The following is a 15,365-nucleotide window of genomic DNA, read 5'->3' on the forward strand; positions in this document are numbered from 1 at the left end:
AATGTGGCTTTTCGCGTCACTTTCCCCATGAAGGTTTGAGAGGTTTCCCACACCACCAGGAAAGTGCAGTTGAAGCAACCTGAAAATAAACCTGATCTCTTTACAGAAATCAAATAAATAAAAAAGTGCAGTTTTTCAACTTTTTACTTTAACCTTTACTTTTGGAAAATCCCATGTTATTAGGATTAACATGAACAGAGACAATATTGACTATTGACTATTAAAAATTAAAAACAAAAGTATAACAAAAGTCTAAACAATCCTCCAGGAGTCAGTGGAGAATAAAAAATAGCATTCATAAATCACATTAAATTGCACCAAAAACATTATTTATTCTAAAACAGGGGTGGAATAGTCACAACTATACATGGAGTGGAAAAACATTTTAGACTTTTAAACACCATATCAAAAGGCTTGTTTTTCCTGACTCAGCTTTACACATTTTTGTTCTGTAAAAAGAAAAAAAGAGGAAGGTGACAAAGTAACTAGTTATTAGTTGTATTATTATAGCCATGATAAGTGGTTGATGCCGTTACTGCATTGTACTGAGTAAATATAATGGTTGTACTGGCCCGTAAGTTACTGCATTGAATAGAAAATTAATAGATGTGAGTCGTAGCAGATTGAGGCACTCATACACAAACAGAGACATAGCGTTTGTTGTTGTTGTTGGTTTTTTTTTTTTTATCAAGATACCCAAAGTTAGAGTTAAACAAGCTTGTGGGAAAATATGCATCAAATCATGTATATCTCAAAAAAGAATACAATGAGAATATTCTGATTTGGTGTTTTTGATGCAATATTGTTGCTCCACAAGCTTCATTTTTGCTAGTATACAAAGACAAACATTACTTGAATGCCAGTTGTTTTTCTACATTCAAGACATGGTCACAATGGCCATTTTTAATCATATGCCCACATCGCTAACATATTAGCACGCTGCATTCATGATTTTTGAAGTCTTGTGGATAATAGCAATGTCAAAAGTGAAAATAAAAGAGATTGATATTTATTGCAACCTGTGTAGCTTTGAGATACACACAAAGATATTACATTGTTTTTAGCATATGGACAAGGATTAAATTTGTTGTCGTGTAACACCGACGTTTACCACAATCCGTTCTGCTTCAAAATTGACACAAAGACTATATGTCTCTATATGCTCTATGAGAAAACATTTGAGAAAAAGGCGAAAAAGGCCCCACTGACATGTTAGCATCACAACAGTTTTCCGTATTATCATACAGCATGTATCACTAACACTTGGCAATGCAATAGTCACAGTTGGTAGCCATTGTTTTTAGTTTAAATTGTCTTTCGCTAAAAAAAAAATTGATAAAGTTGGTGCTACAAATATCGTTTGAAAAAAAACTGCTTAACTGCTAAGCTGGCCTGAGGCTAACGTGACATTTTTTAAAGTGATATTTTAAAGGTTTTGTGCAGAATATCAAACTTTTAACATTTTTCTTTCTTCTTCATGTCGTTGAGGGCAATTCTGATGTCTAGCACAGACACATGCTCACCAACTTTACTAATGTAAAAACGAGAGCAACCCTCCATGCAACACAAGTATGCACAACAAGTGGGACCATTATTATTATTTGTAAGAAACTATAAAAACTAATTCTGTAAAAAGAAGTCATGATGAAACCAACAAAGAGGAGGATGGGGTGAAATAATTATGTTCACATTATATAGTCAGTGTTAAAAATAGAACTTCACCCATTACTTTTACTCTTTTTGCACTTTTTGATTATATACATTTATGTACATGTCATTTTTTCTATCTCTTCATTATTTATGATCATTGTACTTTCATGTTCCTATCAACAGAAACATTGCCATCAAATGCATATACTCTTATAGAAAGATGTGCTTATTTTTTGTTTTGTCGTCGTTAGTTGAAGCCAAAAAGGGATGCTGAACAGAAAGTAGTCACAAACGACAAAAAAAGCCCTAAAAAAAGATTGGGTGATTTTTAACAACTTTGGGTGTGGCTCAGAGGTGCACAATGTTGTTTGTGCAACAAATTGGTGAGAATGCAAAAGCAGAAAAGCAGCTTAAACCATATTTTGCCATTGTTGTGTATTATTGTGAGTGAAGATGGCCGACCTCAAAGTGTTTCTTCGCCTCTGCTCTTTAAAGTGAGGCAATATTTGGGCTGGCAACTACAAGCAAGCAAAAGGGGCTTGAAAAATAGCTACAACCAACACAGTTCTGAGGGCATCCACGGTGTTACTGGGAAACGTAAAACTCCATTTATTTATCATATCTAAACACATAATCATATTTCTCTCCAAATCCACACTTTGGCCAGAGATTTGGAAAACCTCCGTTTTTAGTACCAAATATCTGCGGACTCCTGTGGATGACAGGCCAAATTGTGGAAAAATAACTCTGTTTGATGAGATACCCGACTACGTGTGGACAGGGCCTTAGTCTCCTCATTTGTTTCCACCTTGGCAGCCCGACACAGTGCCTGGTGTCTCCCAGAACCACTGACAGTGGTCCAACATTATCCGTTGCTCTTCAAATCGCAAAACATTGCACGCAAGAGTAAATAACTATGAGTAAAAGAGTAAAACTATGGCTGGATCCAGCATTTGTGAGCTATGGAGTTGTGCTTGCTCACCCGCTAAATACTTGGTTAACTAAATATGAGAGTATAAATATGAGAATGTCCTTTTATTTAATTACTTTTAGTTTCAAGCTAATTTAAAGGGGTTGGAAGAAGTGAAAATTGTATATTTTTTATTGAAGCTAAAGATCTTAGCAATTGCTTTGTGTGCCAAAACTGGCATAAAAGTCAACTTTTTTTACTGACCCCTGCTCTTACAACTGAAGTGGTGATTTTGCGGGATCTCAATTTGAAAGGTCTGTAATTGTTAAAATACAGGGACCTATTGGTGTGACATGCTTGTAGTACCAATATGAACCACAAGAGGCAACAGTGACCCTCGCCATCAAAACTATGGAAGAGTTGGAATGTAACTCTTTGCAATAATGTAATTGATGATGCGATACATCGCCAACTAGTTTCCATAACATTAAAAAAGATGGAAGCTTACAATGCAAAGATCAAGATTTCTGACAAACTGTGCATACGCTGTCAGTTGTTCAAAGTTTCACCCTTATTTACTGTATTTATTTTTTCAAGATTGACTTCTGTGATTAAGGCTCACCAAGCAAAAGACGTCAAAGTGCCTTGAACGCAAATTTGAAAATAAGGTAAATTATGTTTTGTGTGTTTATCTAAAACATGCACACTCAAACACAAAACACACACACACACTCCCATATTCCCTGTGATAGAATTCGTGTAATCTCTTGTCTATTTCTTTCACAGCCTTTAAAAGACAACGAGTGATCAGTAATTAACAACTATCACAAAAGAGCCAAAAACGTCAAAACTGAAGGCAACAATATAACACACAAAATACTGTTTTTTTCATTAAAGAAGAAGAAGAAAGTTGTATGTGCAGGAGAGGAAGATGCAAAAGACTGTTAATAATTAATACAAAAGTTCACAGTCTTGTACAGCCTTGCACCAGAAAGGATGGGGATGTCAATTTTCAAAAATAAAAATCACCTCAGCTGAGGATTGGGGCGTTTCAAACAAATGTGAAAAAAAATGATTTTGATTAAAAGTGGAATTTTCTGCAACGAAATATTTGGAAAAGAATGAGTTACTGAGGTGAAACCCAACATTGGATGGAAGGACGGAACACCATTCCGGAAGCTTCCACTAATAGTGACGCATTTCGGATTCTTGCAAAATTTCCAGATGAAGATGTTGAGAATTAAGGAGGTGTAGCCTCCAGTGCAGGATGTACTGACGGTCTTTTGTGACATCACAATGTTTTGTTTTATAAGGAATTGGGGGGCGAGGTGAATCGGGTATGGAAGTTGAAAGTTCACATCATGACATGGCGACGGCGATGCAGAGACAGGTGGTCAGAGCGTGAGAAAGAGCGGTCGCACTCGGTGCAGCGGAAAGGTTTGATTCCTGTGTGCTTGCGGAAGTGCCGGGTCAGCTCGTCGGAACGGGCGAAGCGCCAGGTGCAGCCCTCCCAGGTGCAGTGGTAGGGCTTCTCACCTGGGATGAAAGGATAACTAACATTAACCGGTTAATCCTTGTCACCCTTCTCTTCATTGTTTTTGGTTCATTCTTACCTGTGTGTATCCTCCGATGAGCTTTGAGGTGGGAACTTTTAGTGTAAACTTTTTTACAGCCTACATAGTCACACATGTGGATCCGCCTCCGTTTGATGTCTGGAGAGTCTGAATCAACATGTTCCAAGTCCATAACTGATCTGAAAGGAAAGAGGAACAAGGATCAGTGTGAGCTAGTGACCAGAAGGGGTACCAAAGACATGCTGAGACTTGTATGCGGCACCAAAGTGGATTTCGAACTGTCAAACCTAGTTTCTGTAAATGTAATGGATTGGTCATAGGTCAATATTTTTCTTTGTATATTTAGTTACATCCATCCATCCATCCATCCATTTTCCTCCTCTTATCTGGGTCCGGGTCAAGGGGGCAACAGTCTCATTAGGGAAGCCCAGACTTCCGGGCCACAAGCCCCCTCCTCCAGTTCCACTCAGAGGACACCAAGGGCAGCTGTGACACATAATCCCTCCAGCGTATCCTCAGTCTGCCTCGGGTCCTTCTCCCGACCCAGTATACCTCATCAGGGAGGCGTCCGGGAGGCATCCGGACTAGATGCCCAAGCCACCTCAACTGGCTCCTCTTGATGTGATGGAGCAACTGCTGTACTGTTTTTTTAGTTGTTTTTTTGTCCTGTCCAGCCATTGGGGCAGATAGTATTATTGATCTAAATGCCCTTACATGCTAAACAGATTTGCTCTGCCAGGGAAAAGTGGAGGCTATACCTTCCCTGTTTGATGAAATTTTATTTGGCTTTATTTGATGTTTTTGTGATGCGAATTTTGAGCGGCCGGACCGGAGCTAGAGGGGACACATATATACATACATATACACATAAATGCTGCCTGGAGACTGCCGAACGCCCCTCCCCCCAAGGGCACGGGAGTGCCCGCGACCCAGGACAGTCCAAAGGAAGCACCTCCAACCGCTCCCCCAGGGCAAGCCCCAGCATCAGCTGGTCCCAGCGGGACCCCCAGGAAGGCTAGGCAAACCAGACCAAATCATCCCGCAGCCCAGGCCACCACGGGGGAGGCAGAAGGCTCTCCAGCCCAGCCCGCCACACCTGTGTGTGTAATGATGGTATTGTGTAGATGGTGCAATTAAAAAAAGGCCTGCTCCAAAGGGCTGACCTATGTGTGGTGTATGTGTGTATATGTACATATGAGGTAATTAGGAGGACATCTGAGCTATGGTGGGTCCCATGCCCAGACCCCCCCAAGATCTGAGTGTCTATAGTGCGGTTAAAATTGAAGGGTGACTGAGCCAGAGGAATGCTGAGGGCAAAGGAGCAGCCACAAGGAAACACCTCACCCCCGCCACATCCAATTGCAGACCACCCCGCAAGGTCCTACATGTACACTATATTACAAAAGTATTTGCTCACCCATCCAAATGATCAAAATCAGGTATCCGAATGACTTGGCCTGACCACAGGTGTACAAAATCAAGCACCTAGGCATGCAGACTGTTTCTACAAACATTTGTGAAAGAATTGGCCGCTCTCAGGAGCGAGGTCAATCCATTGTGGAACTGTAAACGGATGCCACCTGTGAAACAAATCCAGATTTCCAATTTCCTTGCTCCTAAACATTCCTCCTAAAATGGAAGAGTTTGGGAACAACAGCAACTCAGCCTCGGCCCAACTGGCCTGCACCCGATAGAACACCTTTGGGAGGAATTAGAGCGGAGACTTGGCGCCAGGCCTTCTCCACCAACATCAGTGTGTGACCTCACCGATGTGCTTTTGAAAGAATGATCAAAAATTCCGATAAACACACTCAACCTTGTGGACAGCCTTCCCAGAAGAGTTGAAGCCGTAATAGCTGCAAAAGGTGGGCCGACATCCACCCTATGGGTTAGGAATGGGATAGCACTGAAATTCATATTTGTGTCAAGGCAGGTGAGCAAATACTTTTGGTCACAAGTGTATGTGAGGTGGTGCAATGCAGCAGGGAGGACAGAGGCCCCACACGCCCACCCTGCAATACCGACCAACTGAGCGGGGCAAGCCAGCACAGCAAGACATGGGCTGCAGGACCGACCACAAGCCCCACCCGGCCCATCATGGCAACCAGTCCGGCCGGCCAAATCCCCCAGCCATGGCCCCTGGCTGCCCCAACGCAGGGTGCCCCACCAGGACAAGCCACGCACCCGGGGACAGGCCCCACAACCGCCAGAACAGCAGGGACTGCGCCTTGGTGACACATCCATCACCATGGCAGCCCAGGGAGCGACACCACTGAGATTGCAGGCGAACCAGGACCCACATGGAGCAGAGCACAACCATGACCCCAAGGCATGTGAGCTGAAAGCGCCAGGGTGGGACAGAGACACATGGTCCACACGGCAGAGCTCAGAAGAAGAGCGACACCCCCGCGGACACAAAAAGCGAATTACACCCCCAGCCGTGCCCTCTGCCACGGCGCAGACCTGTCACCACCACATATGCCGTCTGCCCACCGACCAGCCGAGTCGGACCCCCCGTAGGCGGGAAGACCACCACTAGACCGGAAACAGAGGGCGCCAGCCAGGCACCAGCAAATAGCGGGGGCCAAAGTCCCCTCACGACCCAGAGCCCACCACCCTGCCCCCAAGCAAGCACCCCCCACCAATCCTGGCCAGCGCTACGCAGAGCACCACCCCACCCGCCATCCACCCCAGCACCCACAGTCATATACAGTGCTATCATGGCATAAGAGAGGCCCAACTAACCCATTTTTTTTTTTTTTTTTTTTTTTTTTTTTTTTTTTTTTTTTTTTTTTTTTTTTTGTCCCGTCCAGCCATTGGGGCAGATAGTATTGTTGATCTAAATGCCCTTACATGCTAGACAGATTTGCTCTGTGTCAGGAAAGGTGTTGGCTACAACTTCCCTGTACCATGAAATTTTATTTGCCGTTATTTGATGTCTTTGTTATGCCATTTGGGACGACCGGACCGGAGCAAGAAGAAGAACAGAAAAGAAGAAGAGAGAAGAGAAAGGTGGGGTCGGGGGGGGGGGGGGGCAGTAGAGGGAGAGACAAAAACAGCAGCAACAAGAATTCCCAAAACAACAACAGTGACAAACAGAACAGTTAAATGTCAATGATGGCTAAGGGTCACACTGGAGATGATATCAGTGGAATGAAACAGTCCAACTTACCAATAGCAATAGTAACAATGAGGACATGACCCATGATAGTAAACACAATTGCAACCATACAGTTACAGTAATTAAAATCTCATTGCTTGACATCATTATTACTGTTATAATAGCATACCAATACTATATAAACATCAGGGATAAGAGAGTAGATTGTATAGAGAAGCACCCATGTGCTGTGAGTGCCCATATGGAGGTGTGTTGTGTATGTGAATGCGAGTGTGTGAATGTGTAATTGTCACTGAGAATGACAAAAGGAGAGAGACTGCCTTCTACCACCCAGCAAACCCCGCCCCGCGCAGCCAGGTCAAGCCCCCACCGCCAGAGATCCTCCGGCCCCGTGGGTGTGGGCAAAGCCAGGGCCGACTCCCCAAGACCCGCCCCCGAAGCAACTCCCCGAAGAGACCAGCAAGAGGCCATGGAGGAGCAATCCCAACCGGCAACAGGGCGCCAGCAGGCCGGAGGAGAGCCGCACCCCCGAGACCAGCGGGAGACCATACCCTACTAGGGCAGAAGGGCATCGAAGGCCACACACCCGTGGGCACAGGGGCGCCCCTGCCGCCCGGAAGGGAGCCCGTCCACGGCCGGAGGCACCGCCTCCCGCCCCCCACACACCCCCAGGAAGCAGAACCCGGCCCGCCCCAGGTAACCCCAGGCCCGACCACCGACATAGGACCGCCCCGGCCAGGACAGAAGAGGCCCGGGCACACTGCCCCATGGAGGACCGGGCGGTTGAGATGGAACACCCTACGCCAGACCCCCGCAGAGCCCCCCCCCCCGTATATCCACATGGCCATATACCCACATACACATCCACACATATACATATATATATACATATATATAATTATAATAAAACTAATCATTAATTATCTAAGTATTTAAAACAATAAATACATAAAATAAACTCAGACACATGCACACCCCATCCACTCAATACACACACATGCTGTGGACGTCCCCGGGTGGGGCGTCCGGGGCATCACAGGGTGGGGGACCCAGGGGTCCCAGACCCACAACCAGGCCCCGAGCCCAGGGAGGTACGGACCGCCAAGGCATAGCACCCCCAGACTCCCCTCGACCACGGCATCAGGGCTACTGCAGTGTGGCAGACAAAGGAGCGGGCGAGGGGAGGAGGCCCGCACATGAGCAAGCGGAGGGGGCGAGCAGGCGAGTGGTGAGGCGCTCCACTGCGCCGGCCGACATCCACCGGGTAGCTCACCCCCGTGAGGGAGAGCCATAGCTCCAAGTCACGGGGAGGCCACGCACCAGAGCCGAGGAGTTAAGACCAGCGCAAGGCCCCCGAAGGACCCCACCATCCACCGGGAGGGCCAGCCCCCCCCGCCCCCAGAACCAGCAGCGCTCCGCCCACGTACCGGAGAACCATCCCCGACGAGCCCTAAGGCAAGACTGGGGATGGGCAAAGACAGGGACAGCGATGCGGCAGAGCATAGGACCAGTGGCAGCAGACACCCAAACGCCCGAAAGAGCACCGCCCCCCCAGCAGGCCCCACCCCGAGGAGCATGCTCCCCATCCCCACACGCCACCCAGGCCCCCGTACCCACGAGCAGGATCAGGTCCCCTCCCAACACACAGCCCGGTCCCCGCAGCAGCCACCACAGCGCAACAACCCCAAGCCACCACCGTAGACTTCAGGCCACCAGCAGCGCGGACCCCACTGCCTGGAGGCCGGTGAACGCCCCCCCAAGGGCACGTTGGCGCCCGCGACCCAGGACAGATCCAGGGAGGTAGCGCCAACCATGACACCAGGGCAAGCCCCGGCGTCAGCTGGTTCCAGCGGGACCCCCAGGAAGGCCAGGCAGACCAGACCAAAATATCCTGCAGCCCAGGGCACCCCGAGCGAGCCGCCAAGCCCCAGCAGCCAGCGGGCCAATCGCGGGGGTAGGCAGTAGGCTCTCCGGTCCAGCCCGCTACACCTGTGTGTGTGAAGATGGTATTGTGTAGATAGTGCAATTAAAAATAGGCCTGTCCCATAGGGCTGACCTATGTGTGTGGTGTATGTGTATGTGTGTGTGTGTGTGTGGAAGGAAGCTGAGCAATGGTGGGTCCCCTGCCTGCCCAGACCCCCCCCAGAACTGAGTGTCTAAGGTGCGGTTAAAATTGAAGGGTGACCAGCCAGAGGAATGCCGAGGACAAAAGGGCATCCGCAAGGAAACCCTTCGCCCCCGGCAAAACCAGTTGCAGGCCACCCCCCAAAGTCCTACATGTATGTGAGGTGGTGCAGTGCAGCAGGGAGGATCGGGGCCCCACACACGCCCACCCCGCACTACCGGCCAACCGAGCCGGGCAAGCCAGCCGCCCGGAGCAAGCCCTGGGCCACAGGACCAACCACGGGCCCCACCCAGCCCATCGTGGCGGCCAGTCCGGCCCGCCAGCTCCCCCCCGGAGGGCCCCACCAGAGATTGAGCCAGCTATGCCACCCCCGGACCACCAGGAGCCGCGGACAAACCATACGCCCCGAGGCTGCTCCTACAACCACCAGAACAGCAGGAACCGCGCCCCGGCAACACATCCGTCACCATGGCAGCCCAGGGAGTGACACCACAGAGACCGCAGGAGAACCGGGACCCGCATGGGGAAGAGCCCAACCCCACCCCCCGGGCTCGTGAGCCAAGAGTGCCAGGGCGGGACAGAGACACACACACCAGGCAGCAGAGCCCACCAGGCCGACGATACCCCAACAGCCGCAAAAAGTGAATGCCCCCCCCAGTCCCACCCTCCACCACAGCGCCGACCCGTCTCCACCATATCTCCCATCCACCCACGGACCCGCCAAGTAGGACACCCCGGAGGCGGGAAGACCGCCACCAGACCGGAGACAGAAGGGGCCAACCAGACACCGGCAAATAGCAGGGGCCGCCCGTGAGCCACCGGCCAGCCCCACCCCCCAACCCTTGGTCGAGGCCCCCCCACGACCCAGAGCCCACCACCCCGCCCCCCAAGCAAGCCCCCCGCTAATCCCGGCCCACGCCGCGCAGAGCACCACCCCCACCGCTATCCGCCCCGCTACCCACGCACCCACAGCCAGCCCCCCACCCGCCCGCCCCACATCCACCACAACCCAGCCATCCCTCCACCGAAGGGAGGGAAGCAGGTAATGCCCCACCCCAGCACCGCACCTCCCCACCCAGAGCCCAAGCTGCACAAACGAGACCCCCCCTCCCGTATGAGCTTACCAGGCGCCCCACCCGGGGCCATACACCTACCATACACAAAAATTAAAATTGAGAGTAAAAATAATTAAAAAAAAAAATAAAATAAATAAATAAATAAAAATAAAGTAAAGTAATTGATAATAATAATAATAATAATAGTAACCATAATAATAATAGTAGTAATAATAATAATAATAATAATAACAATAATAATAATAATAACAATAATAGTAATAACAATAATAGTAATAATAATAATATTTATTGATAGTTATGTATGTATAATAATGATACTACTATTGATACTTGATATATAATAATTTATATAAAATATATTTTCCAATAATTTAGATCTTTTAACTATTTTAGATATGATAATAATAAATATATACATGCATACCTACACACACACATATATAGCCATGTACATACCTAAGAGGGAAGGCTCTGCAAGGGCAGCGGGGTATAACCACCCGTGCCCACACCAAGGGCAGGGCCAAAGCCTCCCATGCCCACACCCCACGGTCCCACACAGTAGCCAGGCCAGAGCACCCAGGGCAAACCCGGCCCACCCCCAGGGGCGAGGGAGGCCGCGGAGGAACCAGCGCCACCGGACGCACACAGGCCCCCCCCAGCAGCAGCAGGCGCCCACCACCCACAGGATGCGGCTCCCCGTCTACCCACCACCCCGAGGGACGGCCTGCACCACCCCCGGGACGACCACCACCACCCCACCCACGCCCCATCCCCAGATCCGGACAGCCCCCCACCAACCCCCACCTGAACCTCCAGGGGGTCAGCCCAGCAGGAAGGGACAGAGATACACGGCACCCACCCGCTCACCCCCCAGACGCCAGGGCAACCCGGCGACCAAGACCATGCCCCAAGCCAGAGGAACGAGACCGCCAGGGGCAGAGACAGGCACACTCAGCCCTTCGAGAATTACAAAAAGAGATTAATTTAAGAGATTAATTATTGGAGCCCATATAGATTGAAATTCTGACAGTTGTTCTTTGGATTCAGCAGACATTCTCTCAATTGCTATATGATCTAACAGAAGATTTTTGTAAAAGGCTATGTTCAGTTTTTTTTTGGATTTCCAATTGATAAGAATGGTTTTCTTGGCAATGCTTAACGCTGTGATGAGGAGTTGTGTGTGATTTGTTTCTACGTTGACTGTAGAAAGATCACCCAACAAGCATAATACAGGTGAGGAAGGAATAGAGGTCCCAAGTGCCAAAGAAAGGTCCTCGCACACTGCTTGCCAGAAATTACTAATGGGGGCACATGCCCACATGGAGTGTAAATAATCATCTACTACATGATCTGGGCAGTATACACAGATGTTGGAGTCGGTTAGACCCATTTTAAACATTCTCTGCCCTGTGTAGTGTACTCTATGAATGGTTTTGAACTGAACCAACTGTAGGTTGGGATTTTTTATTAAACGGAACGAATTAAGGCATATTTGCTTCCAGAACTCAGGGTCACAGCTTGTAGATAAATCTAGGTTCCATTTGGAGACTGGGACCCCAACGGTGTTGTCACACTTTGACAAAAGAATGTACAACTTGGATAATGTTTGGGGAGCGGATATGTTTAAGAATTGGTCAATGGTGGGATAGCTTTCCCAAGATATGTTACGAAACCTAGCTCTAATTATGGATTTAATTTGTGAGTATTCAAGAAATGTATTCTGGCTTAACCCATACTGTGTAACAAGGTAAGTGAATGACACAAACTTTCCCCCCCTTATGATATTTTCCAAGCAACTTATTCCTTTGTCATGCCATGTTGTAAAATCCAAGGGTTTTTTTTTAAGCAATATATCAGGGTTATTCCAGATCGGAGTGTACTGGCAAGGATTGAGCGAGGACCTGGTTATTTTTAAAAATTCCCACCAAGCTGTCAGAGTGGTTTTAATATTTATGCTTTTAAAACAATCGTGTTTCCTAAGGATTTGACTTATGAAAGGTAAGTTAAAGATGGGGATTTCTTGGCTAAATGATTGTTCAATGTCTAGCCATAACTGATCCAAGGGGTTAGGTTTTATCCATTTTAAGATATACTGTAGCCTATTTGCCAGGAAGTAATTGGAGAAATTTGGCAGTTCTAAGCCCCCACATTCTTTAGATTTTTGTAATGTTTTTAGGCTTATTCGTGCTGGCTTATTTTTCCAAAGAAATTTATTTATATATGAGTCTAATGACTTAAACCAAGTTATAGATGGTTTGGTTGGGATCATAGAGAACAGATAATTGATCCTTGGTAATATCATCATTTTCACAGTGGACACTCTGCCCATAAGAGAGATCGGCAAAGTTCTCCAACGTTCAAGATCATCCTCAATCGATTTCAACAGTGGGGTATAATTCAAGCTGATCAGGTCTGACAGATTGGAGGAAATGTTGATGCCCAAATACCTGATATTCCCTGAACGCAGTGGTATAGAGGGGGTGCTCTGGAAAACGAAATTAATGGGCAATACTATGGATTTAGACCAGTTAATAGAGTAGTCCGAGAAGGTGCTAAAGTTATTGATGAGTGTGATAGCTTGGTGAAGTGAGAAGTGTGAGTTTTTTAGGAAGAGTAACACATCATCAGCATAAAGGCTTATCTTATGATGAACATTTGTTGTCTGGATCCCTTTAATATTTCCATGTTGTCGAATAGCAGCTGCAAGAGGTTCAATAAAGATAGCAAACAATGAGGGGGAGAGTGGACAACCTTGCCTAGTACCTCTTTGTAAAGTGAATTCTGGAGAGATCAGATTATTGGTTCGAACGGAGGCCTTTGGGATGCTATATAATATTTGGATCCACGTTCTAAATGACTCGCCAAAGCCAAATTTCTGTAGGGTTGCAAAGAGAAATTTCCAGTTAACTCTGTCGAATGCCTTTTCAGCGTCTAGTGAGACGATTGTGGTTTCCAAATTATGGATGATAGAATGATCAATCAGATTGGTTAAGCGGCGTACATTGCTAACTGAGTGTCTCCCCTTGATAAATCCTGATTGATCGGGATGTATTATATGAGGGGTAACTTTTTCCAGTCTTCTAGCTAATACTTTGCATATTATTTTAAGATCCGCATTAATAAGTGAAATTGGACGATAACTGGAAGGTAATGTTGGGTCCTTTTCTGATTTTAGCAAAAGACTGATTGTAGCAGAATTCATATATGGGGGTAGGCGTGCATTTTCTTTTATTTCCTGAACCATTTTAAAAAAAACTGGGGCTAGCAGTGACCAGAATGTTTTATAAAATTCGGCAGGAAACCCGTCCGGTCCTGGTGCCTTGTTATTTGGCATTTCCTGTAGAGCATCATAAAGATCTGTTAGTGAAATGGGTAAGTCCAGGGTTGTCACCTGATTTTTTTCTAATTTTGGTAATTCTATGGTACTTAGAAATGTTTCAATGTCTGGATCAGAAGGGTTAATCTGAGGTGTGTATAGTCTTTTATAAAAGTCCCTAAAGACTGAATTAATTTCCTCCGGAAGGTGAGTGATGTTACCTTCTGAGTTTCTAATGGAGGAGATAGAGTTTTTTTCTTTATTGAGTTTTAGTTGGTTAGCTAAGAATTTTCCAGATTTATTGGCATGTTCAAACTTCTCCAAACGTAGTCTTTGTAATTGGAACTGAATTTTCTTATCAGTAATTTCTTTTAAATCTAATTTCAATTTTCTAAGATTATTCAGAGTATTCTCATCCTGTGAATTTGCATAAGCGGTTTCAAGGAGTTTAATTTTTTCCTCCAATTCCAATTCCAATATTCTTTCTTTCTTTTTCTTATATGATGAGTAGGAGATAATTTTCCCGCGCATTACTACTTTTGCTGTCTCCCAGAGAACACAAGCCGAGGTTCCCGGTTGGTCATTAAAATCTAAAAACATTGTCCACTCTCTCTCAAAGTCGTTTAAAAAGTCTGGGTCTTTAAGCAATGATGTATTAAATCTCCAGCATTTAGTAGGTGTACTTGTGGTTTGGTTAGTGAGAAAGAGAGAGACTGGTGCGTGATCACTAATAATGATAGGGTGTATGTGAATATTTGATATGTCAGATAAGATTGAGCTACTTGTTAAGAAGTAGTCAATTCGGGAGTACGTGTGGTGCACTGGTGAGAAATACGTATATTCTCTGTAAGTAGGGTGATAAGAGCGCCAAGCATCACAAAGACCAAAATCAGACATATATTTTTTCAGTGTTGTTGTTGCTTGAGACTCACGATGTCCCCCAGCTGGGCTAGACCTATCTAAGTCTGGATTAAATACCAAGTTGAAGTCCCCTCCCAAGATCAAGCTTGAATCCAGGTGTGCAGAGAGAGAAGAAAAAAAGGTGTGAAAGAAAGAGGGGTCATCAACATTAGGGCCATATATGTTGGCAATGCAAAATTTAACATTGTCCACCGATATGTTGATTATTATATATCTACCTTCTATGTCTATAGTATTGTTGAGCAGTGTAAAATTGACCCTCCGGCTAATTAAAATGGCTACGCCCCTCTGTTTGGAGTTGTAGTTTGCTAGGTATATGTGTGGAAACTGTGGTGAGTGAAATGTATGGGCAGCTGCATTGGAGATGTGAGTCTCTTGCAATAAGACAATGTCTGCTTGGATATTCTTTAGATGGTTAAACATTTTTTGTCTTTTTTCTCGAGACCCGACTCCCCTGACATTCCAAGTGACAAATTGCAGTGAGGACATCCTAGACTAGCTTATGATGATATGTGTGTGTATATATGTGCAAGTGTGAAGTATATGTGCCTGTAGGTAGTGTAAGCATATACTATTACATATATGCTTAAAGTGCACATGGGCATATTATAATGTAGTCCTCCTGATCTGACTAGTGAAGGTGTAATGTTGGAGTATGCATGTGTGAGA

The 15,365-nt window shown here is 46.3% G+C and overlaps 1 protein-coding gene across 4 annotated transcripts in view; it reads right to left on the minus strand.

Annotated features, from left to right (window-relative positions):
* Positions 1-248: 248 nt before the first annotated feature.
* Positions 249-15,365, minus strand: part of klf8 (Kruppel like factor 8) — a 103,791-nt gene continuing 88,674 nt past the window's right edge. For 2 of the 4 annotated variants that reach the window (XM_058087902.1, XM_058087900.1), the window contains exons 6-7: positions 4,174-4,313; positions 254-4,096 (exon numbers count right to left, since the gene is read on the minus strand). In XM_058087902.1, coding sequence (XP_057943885.1) covers positions 3,915-4,096; positions 4,174-4,313 — 322 coding nt within the window. In that variant the 3' untranslated portion in view covers positions 254-3,914. Of the gene's footprint in view, positions 4,097-4,173; positions 4,314-15,365 lie in introns of all 4 variants that reach the window. The other 2 variants (XM_058087898.1, XM_058087901.1) reach the window with 2 other exon arrangements.

The sequence above is a fragment of the Doryrhamphus excisus genome, chromosome 11 (genome assembly GCF_030265055.1).
Source record: "Doryrhamphus excisus isolate RoL2022-K1 chromosome 11, RoL_Dexc_1.0, whole genome shotgun sequence".
Lineage (NCBI taxonomy): Eukaryota > Metazoa > Chordata > Actinopteri > Syngnathiformes > Syngnathidae > Doryrhamphus > Doryrhamphus excisus.